General features: G+C 44.0%; 1 protein-coding gene across 3 annotated transcripts; it reads right to left on the bottom strand.

Moving 5' to 3' along the window:
• Window positions 1–561: 561 nt before the first annotated feature.
• ACOD1 (aconitate decarboxylase 1) lies at window positions 562–9,553 on the bottom strand. 3 transcript variants are annotated; one of them, XM_002929392.4, is made up of 5 exons: window positions 9,354–9,551; window positions 5,697–5,858; window positions 4,915–5,004; window positions 3,028–3,233; window positions 562–2,136 (listed from the first exon to the last, which is right to left on the bottom strand). In XM_002929392.4, the coding sequence occupies exons 1-5, from the start codon at window positions 9,360–9,362 to the stop codon at window positions 1,191–1,193; spliced, it is 1,413 nt and encodes a 470-aa protein (XP_002929438.1). In that variant the 5' UTR covers window positions 9,363–9,551; the 3' UTR covers window positions 562–1,190. The 3 variants fall into 3 exon arrangements, with proteins under 3 accessions (XP_002929438.1, XP_034521238.1, XP_019665641.1); XM_034665347.1 differs by lacking the exon at window positions 4,915–5,004 and having other exon boundaries at window positions 9,354–9,553; XM_019810082.2 differs by lacking the exon at window positions 9,354–9,551 and having other exon boundaries at window positions 4,923–5,004; window positions 5,697–5,735.
• Window positions 9,554–15,325: the final 5,772 nt, after the last annotated feature.

Genomic DNA, 15,325 nt, shown 5'->3' with positions numbered 1-15,325 from the left:
GTCTTTGTATTTTTTAACTGGATTATTTAGTCCATTTATTCTTTTTGTAATTATAGATATATTTGGATTTTTTTCCTGTTGTTTTATATCATGTTTTCTGTATGTTCTACCTTTTTCATATTTTTCTTCCTCCTTTCTTGTCTTCCTTTGTATTATTCTTTTCCTAATTCCATACTTCTCCCTCTATTAACCTGGAAGTGATACATTCTACTGCTGTCTTATAATGGTTACCCTGGAAATGTTAACATGCATACTTACAAATCAAAGTCTACAGTTAATAGCTTTGCCCTTTTCTCAAATGACACAAGAAATTTAGAGTACATTCACTATAATAAGTCCCTGCTTATATCTATTGCTAAAGTTGCAATTTTTAATCCTGTAAGACATGTTTATTATTTTACAAAATCAATATTTAATTACTCACATATACACTTTTTTTTTTTTGCTGTCATCCTGTATTATATCTCAGACTCTTCATCCATGATATTTTTCCCAAGAAATTTTTGTAACAAAAGGCAATATATTGTAGTGGTTAACAGCATGGCTTCCAGAGCTGAACTCTTTTTACTTTTTACATTGCTTTTTATTTCTGCTTTATCAATAGGGAAACTGAGGCAGAGGGTTACCCAGCAACATGCTGAGGGTCACATTTAATAAGTTGTAGGGGCAGGATTTGGACCCACCAACTCCTTATATTTAAACCCAATAGCACCCCCTCCAATGTGGAGGGCTTATAAGAACCCATGGTCTAAGAAATCTGTTGGTGGTGCAATAGGCCAGAGGCCTTATCCACTGTCAGCAAATTGACATGTAGTTTGAAATTCCTCCTACACCTTGAGGTTCATAAGTTCATAAATAACTCCTCTGTGAAGATTAACTTTACAGGCAAATCACAGGTGACTTGAATTTCAGCCTTATGAATGCTTATAAAATCAATTTCTCTGTGTTTCTTGCATGTTTATTATTTTGCTTTAGGTAATTGGAACTGTCTGGCAAAATTTATAGGATAAGACTCCTTCCATAAAAATCCAATTCTGTTTCTGGACTCTCTCCACCTTGCTTCCCTTATTCCTGGGCAGACTGACTATAAACCCTTGCTTTAGAAAGCAAATCACCAAATTCTCTCCAATATAAAGTCACTTAGATGTTGATAAACCTCAGGAGTGATTGTACGATGGAACTGTTAAATGCTAGATAGATTTTGAAGCCATCACTGGTGGAGAGGGTCCTTTCAGCAGAGTGGTTAGCACAGAACAATCTTCTAGGTCTTCTAGATTCTCCACGATCTCTATAAGCCTTTCTACTATGTCACAGGACAGCATGCTGGAGGCATTGGCTCTGAACTTCCCCCGCAGGTCCTCCTTGCTCAGTGGCTTCCTCCAATGGCCGTAGAAGGTCTCTGCGCACTCTGTGAAGGTGGCTCCATCGCTGAGAGTGATACTTATCTCACAGTAGAGTGTGTTGAAGCTTGGCAGGTTGTCCCAAGGGTGCTCCAGCTCCACCTTACCGAGCAGCTCCCTCACCTGTGGCCTGGTGATCTGGCATTTGTGGAATGATGGGATGGTGATGCCACCATCGAGCAGTGTGGCACAGGCCACATACTGGAATGAGTGACGAGCTTCATGCTCCGAGTCTGGGAAGGGCCTGTTGACATACTGGACATCTGGAACTCTGAGCACAATTCTCTCAATGCAGTCAGTGGGAAGCAGGGCTCTGTCTGTGACAAGGTGCTTTCGGATGGAGACAGCTGCGTCTGCCACCCAGTGGGTGGCCAGGTGTGCCGGGAACCTCTTGAAGGCCACATCCTGCTGGTCCAGCAGCCAAGTGTGGGAATCTAGGTTTGGAAGAACTTGTGGGGAATAGTTGGCATAGAAGGCCCCAAAGCCTGTCTGCATGTCCAAGACCTGCTTGTTTCCTTGGAGCCCCAGCATTGCCAGAAAAGCGGATTCCATCCCATGCCTGGCAGCGTTGCCGATATGAAGAGGCTTGGTCTGAGTGGCAGCATTTGCCATGGGTGCCCCAGCATGAGAAACAGCAATAGCCAGGGCCTCCTGGCACTTTGCCGTGCTGAGTCCTAAAAACTTGGATGCAGCAGCCGCACTACCCAAAGTTCCTACCACTGAGGGGGGGTGGAATCTGAAAAGTAAAAAAAAAGAAAGCAAAGAGTTGGAGAGTTACAGACCTCAGTCGCCAGGAGGCACTGTCCTATAGTAGTCAGGGGTGTAGATAATGCAGGCCCACTGCCTGGGTTCAAGTCTCAGCTCTGCCCACTTAGTAGCTGTGTGATTTCAAGAAAGTTACCCAACTTCTCTGCACCTGTTTCCTCTCCCATAAAATGGTGCTAATAATGTCTACCCCATCGGGTTTTGTGAGTTTTGAATGAATCCATATGCTTACAATGGTGCCTGACATGGTAAATTTTTAATAATTATTGCCAGAAAGGCAAAAGTTGTTGTTTGCTGAAATCCCATGTAAGTAGCTATGAAAAGTGGAGAGCCTGGTAGAAACTGTGAAAATTCACTCAGTATTCCAATCTACCCCTCTCCTAGCAGGCAGGATCAAGTGGAAAAGTAAATACAAGATTGAACTACATGATACAGTCAACATGTGACGATTTTTGATCAATGGGTTGAACAATTTCAAGATCTTCTGAATGTTCTCAGTCTGAAGGACCTTAGCAAATTTCAAAGTAGATTCTGCTCTGAGATGAGATTAAGAAGATTCAAAGTACCCATGGATGCCAAAATGACATGAATCACCCTCGGAGAGAGGCCCCGAATAATTTTATGGTCATGGTTGCTTGACTCTCAAAATTCAAAGGAGACTTTTCATTAGTACTTCTGAAGTCACACCTTTGAATATGGATATATGGTTTGATACGTGCCTGGAAAATTGACTTAGCTGTCAGCGCTAATGTTTGTATTTTCAACTGAGGTAACCTCTATGTCAGAAGGCACCACAGAGATAACAATTGACAGGTGAAGGGGGAATATGTCTGCCTCTGGATGGGGGAGATTCTCTCCATACCTCTTTGGGATGTCACTGGCTTCCTTGGAGAAATGCATTAATTGGCCTTGTACTTCAATCCCAACATTGAATGCCAGCAGCAGATCAAGGCCAGAAAACTTTTGACTTGAAGGGAGAGCTTCTGTTAAAGCCATGAGGACGGGAAGGACAGCTCCAGAAGGGTGGGTAGCAGGATGCCATGTGTCATCAAAATCCATTGAGTGAATCTATGTAAACACACACACAACAACCAAAACCCAAAAAGGTATTTCCCTGAATGCAATGGCCAGTAAGGATTTAGTTTAGTAATTAACTTTATTTGATATGAAATTTTTAGACCTGATTATCTGAAAATAAAACCTATAAGCTGGCTGTAATTCTTAATCACATGGCTGGGCACTGGACATGCCATCCTCTGCCCAGAACAGACAGGACTTTGGGGAGCAACTAGAGAGCCCCAGTGAACTTGGATCTTACCCAGGTGGCCAGAGCTCTCTGCCACAGCCCCTGGAAAGAGCTATATTCCCCCTTAAAAATAAGGCTGTGAAATTAGGTGGTTGTTCCTCTCTCCCTCCACCACCCTTCAAATGAGGTGCACTAAAAGTTTAATGTCATTTATTCCATATCAGGCCATATATTTTTGTACCTTTTTATTATGAAATAATTTCAAACATACAGGGAAGTTGCAAGAACTATTGAACCCAGATTAACTATTAAGTTATATATGTATTTTTATGATTTTTAATTTATTCATTAGAGACAGAGAGAGCATGAGAGGGCATGAGCAGGGGAGAGAGACAGAGGGAGAGGAAGAAGCATACACCCCACTCAGCCAGGAGCCCAACTCCAGGCTCAATCCCAGGACCCAGAGAATGTGACCTGAGTGGAAGGCAGACCTTTAATGATCTAAGCCACCCAGGTGCCACAACGGTTAGGCTATATTTTAAAATCATTATTTTTTGCTATAAGGTTTTATTCCTCTTCAACCTAGCCATTTGCTTATCCCTTATACGAAATTATAATAACCAGAAGTTCACTTAAAAATAGAATTCCATATCAGGGTGCCTGGGTGGCTCAGTTGGTTAAGTGTCTGCCTTCGGCTCAGGTCAGGATCTCGGGGTCCTGGGATCAAGCCCTATGTCAGGCTCCCTGCTCAGCAGGGAGTCTTCTCCCTCTCCTTCTCCCTCTGCCCCTCCCCCTGGATCGAGCTCTCTCTCTCTCTCTCTCATTCAAATAAATAAATAAAATCTTTTAAAAAATAGAATTCCATATCTATTGGATGCAGCTGATCTGGACCCTGGACATTTACTTCTGGATGCACTATTGGGTTTGACTTTCAATATTCCAAGTTACTGTCCCACAAACCATAAAAAATCTCAGAAATCCCAACATGTTCATGTCTAAATTATATCTTGTATATAGATATGGACTGCTGCTGACACAAAGCAAAAAAAATTGTCAGATGAAAAGTGCTGATTTTGACTTCAGAAAATATAGACTCCATATGGCCATTGTTTCTTTCTCAATAAATATCTGGTGAATGAATGAATGGATGAAAAGCTGGTTATTGAATAGAAACTGGTACTGGTCAAAACAAAAGGAACTGAGTCTGGATGTCGAGTTTTATTATTTTTTTTGTTATATATATCTGAAGTTCAGCTACCTTAGGGTGTTTTTATCTAAGTCCTCCATCTTGTTTCCTGTACTTCACAATTTGTTTGAAAAGCATCAATTCACTGTCAAACACAAAAAGTTAAGTAACTACATAGAAGAGAGGACAGACCACTTCATCTCTCTGAACTTCCTTGATTGATCCATGAAATATGGAAACTGAAAGATTTGTGATATATTTCCTGGCTCTGAAATTATTATTGTCTAACAGCTGAAAAGATATGTAAACCTCCTTACAGCCACACCATTCACAAAAGCAGCATATGGTGGCGGGAGCCTTAAGTCTGGTCGACCCCAAACACTGCTGGACACATTGGAACTGTAGATCTGGAACAAAAGAATATCAATCAGTGATACAGAGTGGAAACATGACATGCCAAGTCACCACATCAAGAGCCGTTCCTCATCTTTAGAGGCATTACTTTCATAGTCCTTATTTGAACACTTTGTGCTGGATCGCAACCTTAACCATTGGATTCTTCTCTGCCTTGTCAAAGAATACACAACTTTCTCCATGGGAGGAAGAAGAGATGTTGTTGCTCTGTCCCAGACTGAGATCCCCAGGTGTACCAGGGGATGGAGTCTGAATTTATTCTTATTTATTCCTTGAGGGTAAATACCAGGGAAGATAGACCAGTTGTCTGTACCAAGTACATCCTTTGGAGAGTGGGTGTTCCATCTCCCACATACACACCCACTCTGCTCAGAGTGCTGAACCAGCTTTTTCTCTAGAGACTCTTAAAGTCTTTGCATGAATAAATGGTAGATGCTATTGGGGTAGACACTATTCCTAAGTTTGGTCTTTAGAAAGTAACTTAGTGAAGAATATGGATGAATATTAAAACTCAGATAAAGAGAGCACAAAACCATATACAACAATGCTACACACACCAACTACTATCTCTAAAACAAAGAGTAGAATAATAGACCATAAACACATTATCTCCAGGCACCTTGGTGGGTATAGCTCATGAGCAGGCATTTGGTTTTATATCTAAAGTAGACACTGAGCTTCTTACCTTACTATATTCACTGGCTTTGTGAAACACGTCTGTACTGGTTCCAAGGAAGCCAACGCCCAGGGTATCCAGGATCATTCTCTTGCTTCTTTGAATAACGTGATCTGTCAGGTGCCCCACTGTCAAGCCATGGATCACTCTGGCAAAGCTTTCTGTGACAGACTTTAAAGAGAGGAGTGTTAGAAGAGTACTGTCCTCGATTTGTATTTGTGTATTCCTTGCTATACAAGAGCTTGAGGTAACTTTTATGTGAAGAGTTTTGCTCCACTAGGGAAAGCCCAGTTAATCAACCTAAATTCCATTCCTGAGAAATGATGAGCACAGAGTCCCTGCGATGTGTGAGGCAAAGGGATGTGGAAACGCCCAATAGCCAGTTTTTGTCGAGGACACAGACCAACATGCAGATAATGGCCACAGAGTTGGATGGGCTACGGCGGAGGGAAGCACAGAGTTAGAAGACGATGGGTGGGACATCCTGCTCAGAAAGTGGGCATGCCTGGGAGCGGTGTCTCCGTCTAGGAGCTGCCATTATTAGGTACGTGCCATGTGTCATGCTGACTGTTGTAAATACAGTATCCAAGGAATGCCACAAGTTTCTGGGTAGATATTATGAGCGTCATCTCGCTTTGCAGGTGAGGAGACCCAGACTTGATGTCACTAAGTTACACAACTCTTAAACGGTGGAGTTTGGACACAAATTCCTAAGGGTCTAACTCCAAACTGCTACATGTAATTATTAAGCACGTTTCCTGAAGAGGAAAAGAAACATTGAAACACATGCGGTTCTTGTTGAAAGTGAACATTTCTCGTCCCCACTCCAGACCGCCAGAATTAGCCTACACCCCACTCCCAAATGAACCAGAAGCTTTGGAAGCATAGCACAGGATTCTGTGTTTTCATTAAGATCGTCAGGTGATTTTTTTTTATTTTATTTTTTAAAGATTTTATTTATTTATTCGGCAGAGATAGAGACAGCCAGCGAGAGAGGGAACGCAAGCAGGGGGAGTGGGAGAGGAAGAAGCAGGCTCATAGTGGAAGAGCCTGATGTGGGGCTCGATCCCATAACGCCAGGATCACACCCTGAGCCGAAGGCAGATGCTTAACTGCTGTGCCACCCAGGCGCCCCTCGTCAGGTGATTCTTAAATGTTCTAGTGCCACCATGTCCAACATGGTAGCTACTTTCCACACTGGCTATTGAGCATTTGAAATGTGGCTTGTCCAAACTAGGATGTCTTGTTAAGAGTAAAATAAACACTGAATTTTGAAGACTTAGTAGGAAAAAAAGAATATAGAGTATCTCAATAATAATTATAAAATATTGATTATGTGCTAAGATGATAATAGGATATATTGGTAAATGAAAAATACTATTATAACCAATTTTATCAGCTTTTTCTTACTTTTTAAAATATGGCCACTAGAAAATTTAAAATTACACTTGAGGATCACTTCCTGTTCATTCTTGTTGGTGGAGATTACCCGGAGGCTGGTTATGAAGACTTTCGGGAGTCAGCAAGTGAAGGTGCCCGGGACAAGGGTGGAGGTTAAAGGCAGAGGTGGCAGCGTGGACTGGGGCTTGGAGGTGTGAGATGCAATGATTTAGGCAAAGCCCAGCTGCAGAGCTGCACACAGGGGCAGAGGTAAAAGGGCTGTGCAGCCCAGGACTGAGTGGTGGAAGTTCCACTAGGGTGAAGACTGTGACTTAACGGGGAGCCATGCTGTCTTTAAAAGGGTCGATATGATCAAACTGTGTTTTGCAAAGATGTCCGTCGGCCCTTGTTTAGAGAATGGATTGAGAGGGGTTCCCAGGGCAGATAAGAGACTGATGCAGTAGCCCAGGTTCTGGGTGTGGATACGGTGGGGCCAGCTGCCAAGAGAGGGAGCACAGGAAGAGGGGCTACTGTCTGGACCGCGATGAGGGGCTCAATGTGAACTGGCTGAATATGAAGTGCCCATGCTCATCCCAGTGGAGAAGACTGTCCTGCTACGACCCGTAAACCAGACGATAAAAACCGGGGGGATTATTTGAATTTCAGAAGCAGCGGAGTGTTTCGTAATTCCTTTAAATATCAAGTTCTTCAAAGTCTAGGCGATTGTTTTGTTTCCTACACGTCTTCCCAAGAGAACATCTACTACGTACAGCTAAAAAGCCCCACTCTTCAATTGCATCTCACGACATGCCTAACACTTAGCACCACTTAGTCAATGTCGGCTCGTTTCTCTTTCCTCTCTGATTATTGCATCATTGTACAACTTCCTTTGCCTCCCTGAGCATCAGATACTGCATTTGAAAACATTAGCTATAGGGCGAGGGGTTTTTGAATCAGAGGATCTGGGGTGTCTGGGGCTCCCTGACGCTAAAATTAGTGCATGGCCCAAGGTTCAGAGATGGAACCAGGGCCCAGCTGAAAGTCCTCAGCCTGGCCACCAGCTAGTCCCCTATTTTCAGTCTTGAGAGGACCAAGTCTCAGAACCCATGCCATTTCAAAAGGATAGGCTACGTTGTATTTCTCTGAAGCTTTGGTAGAAAGGTGAGGGGAGCCTGGGCTGGGAGAGAGCAGGAGAGAAGACGGATGGGAGAGAGAGGGTGCTGGCATAGATGTTTCTAATTAGGATGGAAAATAACAACAAGTTTGATTGTCCTGCTGCTAGAAATGTGGGTGAACACATTTAAGTACAGAGGCAGGGAAGGAGGAAAAAGCACTGGCTTGATGATCCACCGAGTAAAACTTAGAGTTTTGAGAACTGCTTGGATCCCTTGTTCTAAGCAAAGTGACCTCTTTTCATGCTCGCTTTCCATCCCCACAGCTTCTACAATTGAGGGCATTTAGTGATCGGTTGTTCATCTCTCTGGGGTTAGAGCTGACCTGGGAGAGGCTTAAGACGATGCGTGTATGCCTAGGGAGCATGTGTCATGGGGGCACCAACATGGAGCCTGGAAGGGGACTGTGGCATCTGTTTGCATGATCCAGTGGCGCTAGTGACCTATGGAGGTAGGGCCCCCCGGGGCTCTCCTGACAAGTCCTGGATAGCACCTGTGTCCCAAAGAAATGCTCCTGGGGAAGAAGGGGACATGAGAACATAACATGCAACTGCTCAGCTGGCTGTAGGATTGAGCCCATCTATTTCTAAAATGTTTTTTTTTGGTCTTCCTGATTTTCTCATGGCATTTACAACTCTTTTTAGTAAAATACTGAGATCAATGTATAAATTAGGGCAAAGTGTGCAGCCTTTTGATAAATATTTCACGAGTTCCTGCCATGTGTCTGGCCCTGTGCTAAGCTCTCTGGAATACCAAACCAAGATGTTAGGATTCGGGCCACGAAAAGATTATCTTCTCCAGGGAACTAAGGGCAGTAAGCAGATCATTAGAAAGGCAATCTGGCCATGCCATAATGGACACAGACAAAACCGGGAGGTTAAACTTTAATGAACTTGTAATGATTCATTTTCTTCCTAATTCTATGCAACGGGATCACATCTTTTACTGGGAAAACACCGATGAAAAACCAGATGCAGGTATTAGAAAGCCCAGAGGCTATGAGAAATGCTAAAATGCCATTTTTGAAGAAGCAACAGAAAGCTCTAAGGACACTGAGAAAGGAGAGGTAAACTAGAAAACCAATTGAAATAAGCCATATAAGATGTGACAATACCTTGAGCATCGTGCCGAAAGCAGAGGCGTATCTCAGGCGGACACCGGAGGAGGACTTCGTTGGCTGGGTGGACTCCCTTTATACCTGTCACTCTTTCTAGCCCATTCCCTTTCTCCTGACCCTAAAGTTTCCACTATTTCAACACCTCCCACATATGTATGCTCACTTCAACTTCCTCATGATGAGTTGTTTAACCTTCCAGGGGATGAGGAATTAAATAGGCCAGGAAGGAACAGAGAGATGGTCAAATGATTTCTCACACACATCGGGGAAGTGCACTGACAGTGAAGCTAGGATTGCATCCTGGGCTTAGATGCCATAGAGCAAACGCAGAAAAATGCACACTTGTTTACCCAGGTATTCCCACTTCGAAAAATTTATGCTAAGGAAATCGGCATGGATGTACAGAAGAATCTAATGAAAAAATTCACAGATTTGCTTATAAGATTAAAAATTAGAACAATCAAGTGTCCCCAAATAGTGGGTTGGTGAAGTAAAATAGGGTATGCACAGTGTTTAAGGCACACTCCTTTCCCCCTTCCATGTCACCCCTGTTGGTCACCATTGTCTCGGGACAAACGTGCCAGCTCGAGTTCCTGGTAGCTTGAGATTAAGAATCTAGAAGGGCATTGGAAGTTAACCACACTTTCTCCCAGATCCATCCTTATTCGGTCCTGCATGGCATTTTTACAGATGCAGATCTCTGGTTCCTGGTCCTCTGCCGGGCTGCTGGGATACGCTGCCTGCCGCCTGTTCTCACCCAGGGCAGCTTGTCCCACAGCCTGTCCAGGCCTCTTTTTTTTTTTTTTTTTTTTTTTTTAAATCAATCACTGTGGCTCGGCTAGTCTGGGTCTAGCTCTGCTTCTCTGGGTAATTACCGTTTCCCTTGGGCTGTCTAGTCTTAGACAATTGGTTTATACTTGTAGTGGTCCAAAAAGCAGGTTATTTAACATCTGAGCAATTCCTAAGACCACTTTTACATGAAATGAAAAATAGGCTATGATGACTCCCACCATCTCACCGTGGAAAAGCTTTGTAAAGGAATGGTGAGGGGCACCTGGGTGGCTCAGTCGGTTGACTGTCTGCCTTCGCTCTTGGGTCATGATCCCGGGGTCCTGAGATGGAGCCTGCTTCTCCCTCTCCCTCTGCCTGCTGCTCCCCCTGCTTGTGCACGTTCTCTCTCCCTCCCTCCCTCTCTCTCTGTCAAATAAATAAAATCTTTTAAAAAAATAAAGGAATGATGAACTTTAGTAAGTCTGATGAGCTTTAATGAAAGTGCCATCATTTAGCTTCTCTGGGCTCAAGTTTTGCCAGTATTTTTTTTTTTTAAATGTGTCAACTTGGCTAGGCCATGGTATCCATGTGTTGGGTCAAATACCAGTCTAGATGTTGCTCTGAAGGTGTTTTTTTTAGATGTGATTAACATTTAAATCAATAGACTTTTGAGTAAAGCAGATTATTTTCTATAATGGGCCTCATCCAATCAACAGAAGGCCTTAAGAGAAAAAACTGAGATCCCCCAAGAAGGAAGGAATTCTGCCTCTAGACCGCTGTTCAGACTCCAGACTCCTGTGTCCACTCTTCCCTGGGTCTTCAGGCTGCCGGCCTCCCCAGCAGATTTCATACTAGCCAGCCTTCATGATCACATGACCCATTCTCTGAAATCTCTCTCTCATTTGAATTCATTCTAATCACACACACACACACACACACACACACACTATTGGTTTTGTTTCTCTGGAGAACCCTAATACAAAATGCTCTCAGGGCCAGCAGCTTCTATATCGTTTGTCTTTGCATCTCTAGTCCCTTTAATAGTCTCTGCCCTATTCTGGGTGCTGTGTGAATGAATATGTGAGGGAGGGCATGTGGACCCTGGGTGAGTATGGTAGCTCTAAGTCTCTCCTCCAGTCTAGTTTTTGGACAGTTGAGAAATTGCATTTCGGCGCTGGGAGTCACATTCTGCCTGCATGTCAGTGGCGTAAAATGGTCAGCAGGGGCCTGAAAGGCTCTGGAGCTGCTCTGCCTCCGTGGATTTCTGGAATACTGGGGGCCAGTTTCTGCTCAGGAACTCATCCTGGGGAGGGACGAAAGCTGACCGTGGGACCAGCTTCCGCCAGGGCGTAATGAGGAGTACTTTAAAGAGACCCGCTGGCCAATCCAGCAGGGCTTTGCTAGGAACGTGCCTTCGTGAGGTCACGTGAGCGAGCACGCTGGGTCCAGCCCTGCGCGCTGAGCTCCACGGCGGGTGGGCTGTTTCACCCTCTTAAAAGGCTCCGGCACAGATCAGAATGCCAGTGTGTCATTTTATACTTCGGATGTTCCTTTCGGTTGCAAGGCTAGGTACTTGCACCGTGTGGGGTCCTTGCCTCTGGCAGCGTGGCTGACAAGTCGGGTGAGTGAGGAGATGCCGCTTGCTGAGTGTAGCACTGGAACACAACGGTGGCGGGGATTCCAGGGACATTCACAAGGACATTCACAAGTCCCTGCTCCTACCAACATCTCTGTTGGTCTTCACCAGATGCAGCCCTTCAGGTTGCCCTAGACGGTTTCAGTTTCTTCTTTTTCTTTATTCCCCTTTAAGAGTCCATGCCGATCATCTTCCTCTTGTTGCAACACTCCTATATGTGACGGACATTCTTGTTTGGTCATGTTTTTAGTGTAGTTCTCAGAAATTACATTTGAGTTCTTGTAACTGGTAAGGTGTCAGCTTACTTGTGGCATATCATATCTTCCTGAAGTACCTTCATGGTCCTGAGACCGGGTCATTGCTCTTAGAAATCTGTGTTTCATCTCATCTTTAGCATGGATCATTTGTACAGAACTCAGTCATTATATGAAGATTTTGCTAGTTTAATTTGTAGAGGTAATCTGTGTGCTCCCATCCCGGGGGCCCCTCATGTTGCTCCAGTGAATGAATAACAAGGAATAACCCCAGGAATGAATGGGACTGATCAAGGTTAAAAGTATTAAAATTTTGAGGTAAATAATTAGCGCAAAGTTGGGGTAGAAGAAGGAAAATGATTAGGAATGACATGATTGAAAAAAAAAATGTGTCCCAAAACAAGTTTGAGTAGGGTCCAACAAGGATAGAGTAGGCGAGTAAGCTAAAAATACGAAATGCCACACGGTACACTTGCACAGGCTGTGAGCTACTCACATGTAGGAGGGCCCCATCTACGTCATAGACATTGTAGCTTTGTAGAACTACTAGGATAATTGCATAGCAGAAGACATGAAGTTCTTCATTCCAATGAAATCATTATAACAAATTTTCAGATGATGAAAGTAAATTGTGCTAGAAGACAGTTCCACATGGGTCTCACACATTTCTTCATATTTTGCGAGCCGATACACTGACTGTTTACTCCAGATTATCTTTTGAAGAATGTGTATAGTAAACAGCCTTGGAAAGTAAAAGTATTATCTCTGTGGAAGAAAGGGCAGGCAGGCTTCCTGACCACTCTAAAACATTTAGGTTCCCTGAATTCAGGCTTCCTCTCCTGTAATAAATTCACCGCCTGTGCAGATGTCACCTCTTTCCATTGTTGTGGGAAAAGGGGCTTTTCTTGTTTCAAGAAAAAGCTGATACTCCACTATTTCTGTGAGTAATAAAGTCCTTTGTCTCTGGCCCAGAAGTCTCATGTCGTCTGCCACCATCCATGACACTCTGGTAGGCTACACTGTTAGCTTGTTTATAGGGTAATATCTCAGTCCTTGGCAAGGTGTCTGGAAGAAGGGGAGCATTTTTCTGAATAGCAAAAAGTGCTCTATGAACTACCAGCAGCCAGAGAGGAGCTCAAGTCCAGAGCATAAATATAAGGAGGAGAGAAGGTGGGGATAATCAGCAGACACTGTTTTTCTAGCCATTTCATTGATCATCTATGTACAGTGAGGCCCCTTACAACTTCTAAGATCAGTGCTAACCTGAGTGTAAGATGCTTAACCCTCGCTATCTAAAACACTCAAGTAGGGGAGATTTTAGAAATCTGCTCCTCAGGTAAGACCCCAGGCCAATGAAACAGACTCTCTAGGGGTGACATGCAGGCATCAGTATTTCTTAATGCTCCCCAGATGATTCCATTTGTAGCCAAGATGAGAGCCTAAGATCCCGAGATTTACGGAGTTACCATTCTCCTGCGGAGTCAGCACTTCCCGGTCTCCTGCCTTCCAGTCCGGGATTTAAGGCTTGCTGCTTCTCCAGATAGGTACCTGGCTTTGTGCAGAGCTCTATGGTTTCTCTAGTTCCAGCCTGCCCTTTCTCAGTCTTTCCCTGGGGCCCACTGATCTCTCCAGATGCTATCTCTTGTCTCCATGCAGTTCTGACTTTTGTCTGATTTCTCCTAAGATGTGTCAGACTCCACTGGGCAACAAATTATTTCTTTAAAGACCCTAAGCACTGAAAAAAAAAAAAGTAGGGCCCCCTGCCCTTTCTGCCTACTTGTAATAGAAATTAATATATATGAGGTACTGTCTGAATATCAGGCACTGTTTTAAGAACTTTATATATGTTAATGTACTGTTTAATTCTCACAAAACATCATTATCTCCATTTTGCAGGTGAGGAAACTGAGGCAGTGAGAGTTGAGTGACTTGCTCGAGGTCACCCTGCCAGGACATGGGAGAGCCCGGACTTAGAGACAGGCAGTCTGGCTCGAGAGACTCTACTAAGCCACGCTAAATGGTAAAATGAGTGTAAAAACGTTGAATAATAGAGTTTCCCCATGGTATCTACTTTGATGCTTTTGTTGGGGGGGCGTGTCAAAACCTTTCAAAAATTTTGTCTGATCTTTTTGGGGTCCCTGCTGAGCAGAAGCTGTAAGCACTTGCCCGTTTCCTCTGTTGGGCAACTGCGCTCTGCTGTGTTACCACATGTCACACTTCCCCGACGCTGAGTGGGGGCATCAGTGCCGCCTGTCATTGGATGTAGAGGACATACCCGCTTGACAGAGTTTCAGCCGGCACCTGGCCGGGTCTGTCGCACTAAAGTCCACTCACCAGTATGGGTGGCCCTGTTAAATGCTCATTGCCAGCAGTTAACTGAGCATTGGCCTGTCCGGCTTGGTTGTCATAGCCCCAGGACAGCCTTGTTTCCCTTCCTCGTGGGAAATAACCAGTACTTAGTTCATCTAGGCAAGCAGACTCCTTGTGTAGAGGTGCGTCTCCAAGTGCATGGATCAGAGTCAGCTGGAGGGCTTGTCCCTACAGTTTCTTTTAGAAAGTCTGGGAGGAGGTCCAAGAATGAGCATTTCTGACAAGTTCCCAGGTGGTGTCCGTGCTCCTGGTACCATATCCACTCCCGGGGAACCACGCTCTGGGAACCACCGCCTTGCACCCGTGCTGCTGCAGCGCGGTCTATAGATCGGCGCCCGCCAGGGGCTTGCTAGAAGCGCCCAGTTCCAAGCCCAGCCCACGCGTATCAAATCAGAATCTGTGTTTAGTAAGTTTCTCAACGTGTGATTTGTGCGTACCTTTGATCATGAGAAGTGTTAGTTTAGATCATGTATTTTGATCCCATTTAGGTCTTTTAATGTCAAACAAAGGTAAACCTTATTAGTTATCAATATCCAAAGTAGTCAGTACATTATACTATATTCTGGCCACGAAGGAAACCAAATAAGAATTTATGGATGATTTAGGGCAATTCTATCACAGCTCACTCCAGATGACTCAGCATTCTGTCCTTCTAACAGAGAGAAGGTAATATCTTCAAACTGATAGCAATTTAAAAGATTGTTAATACTCATATGCTCAATGCAGCCTAATGCCAGAAGGGAAAAATGAGCTTTTTTGGCCCCTTCTCTTTCAGTAAAACAATGTATGGCATAGCAGACATGCTCAATTTAAAGGTTATTTGGAGTTTGAATACTTTGAAAATCAGTTAGAAATACAAACTGTTAGTTCTGGGTCACTGATGGCAGGAGAGAGGAAAAACAGAATGCTATTTTTAGTGTTGTTTTTTTTTTTTAAGA

This window comes from Ailuropoda melanoleuca, chromosome 7 (genome assembly GCF_002007445.2).
Source record: "Ailuropoda melanoleuca isolate Jingjing chromosome 7, ASM200744v2, whole genome shotgun sequence".
NCBI lineage: Eukaryota > Metazoa > Chordata > Mammalia > Carnivora > Ursidae > Ailuropoda > Ailuropoda melanoleuca.
Note: the sequence above shows the minus strand (reverse complement) of the source record. Positions and strands in the feature narration are given on the sequence as shown.

What these genes read in the sequence shown, in the direction of transcription:
- ACOD1 (XM_002929392.4), bottom strand. An exon ending in AAGCCAGTGAATATAGTAAG is followed by an intron (nt 5,005 to 5,696) that starts GTAAGAAGCTCA and finishes CTTTTGTTCCAG; the next exon opens with ATCTACAGTTCCAATGTGTC. An exon ending in CTTTTGTGAATGGTGTGGCT is followed by an intron (nt 3,234 to 4,914) that starts GTAAGGAGGTTT and finishes GTGTTTACATAG; the next exon opens with ATTCACTCAATGGATTTTGA.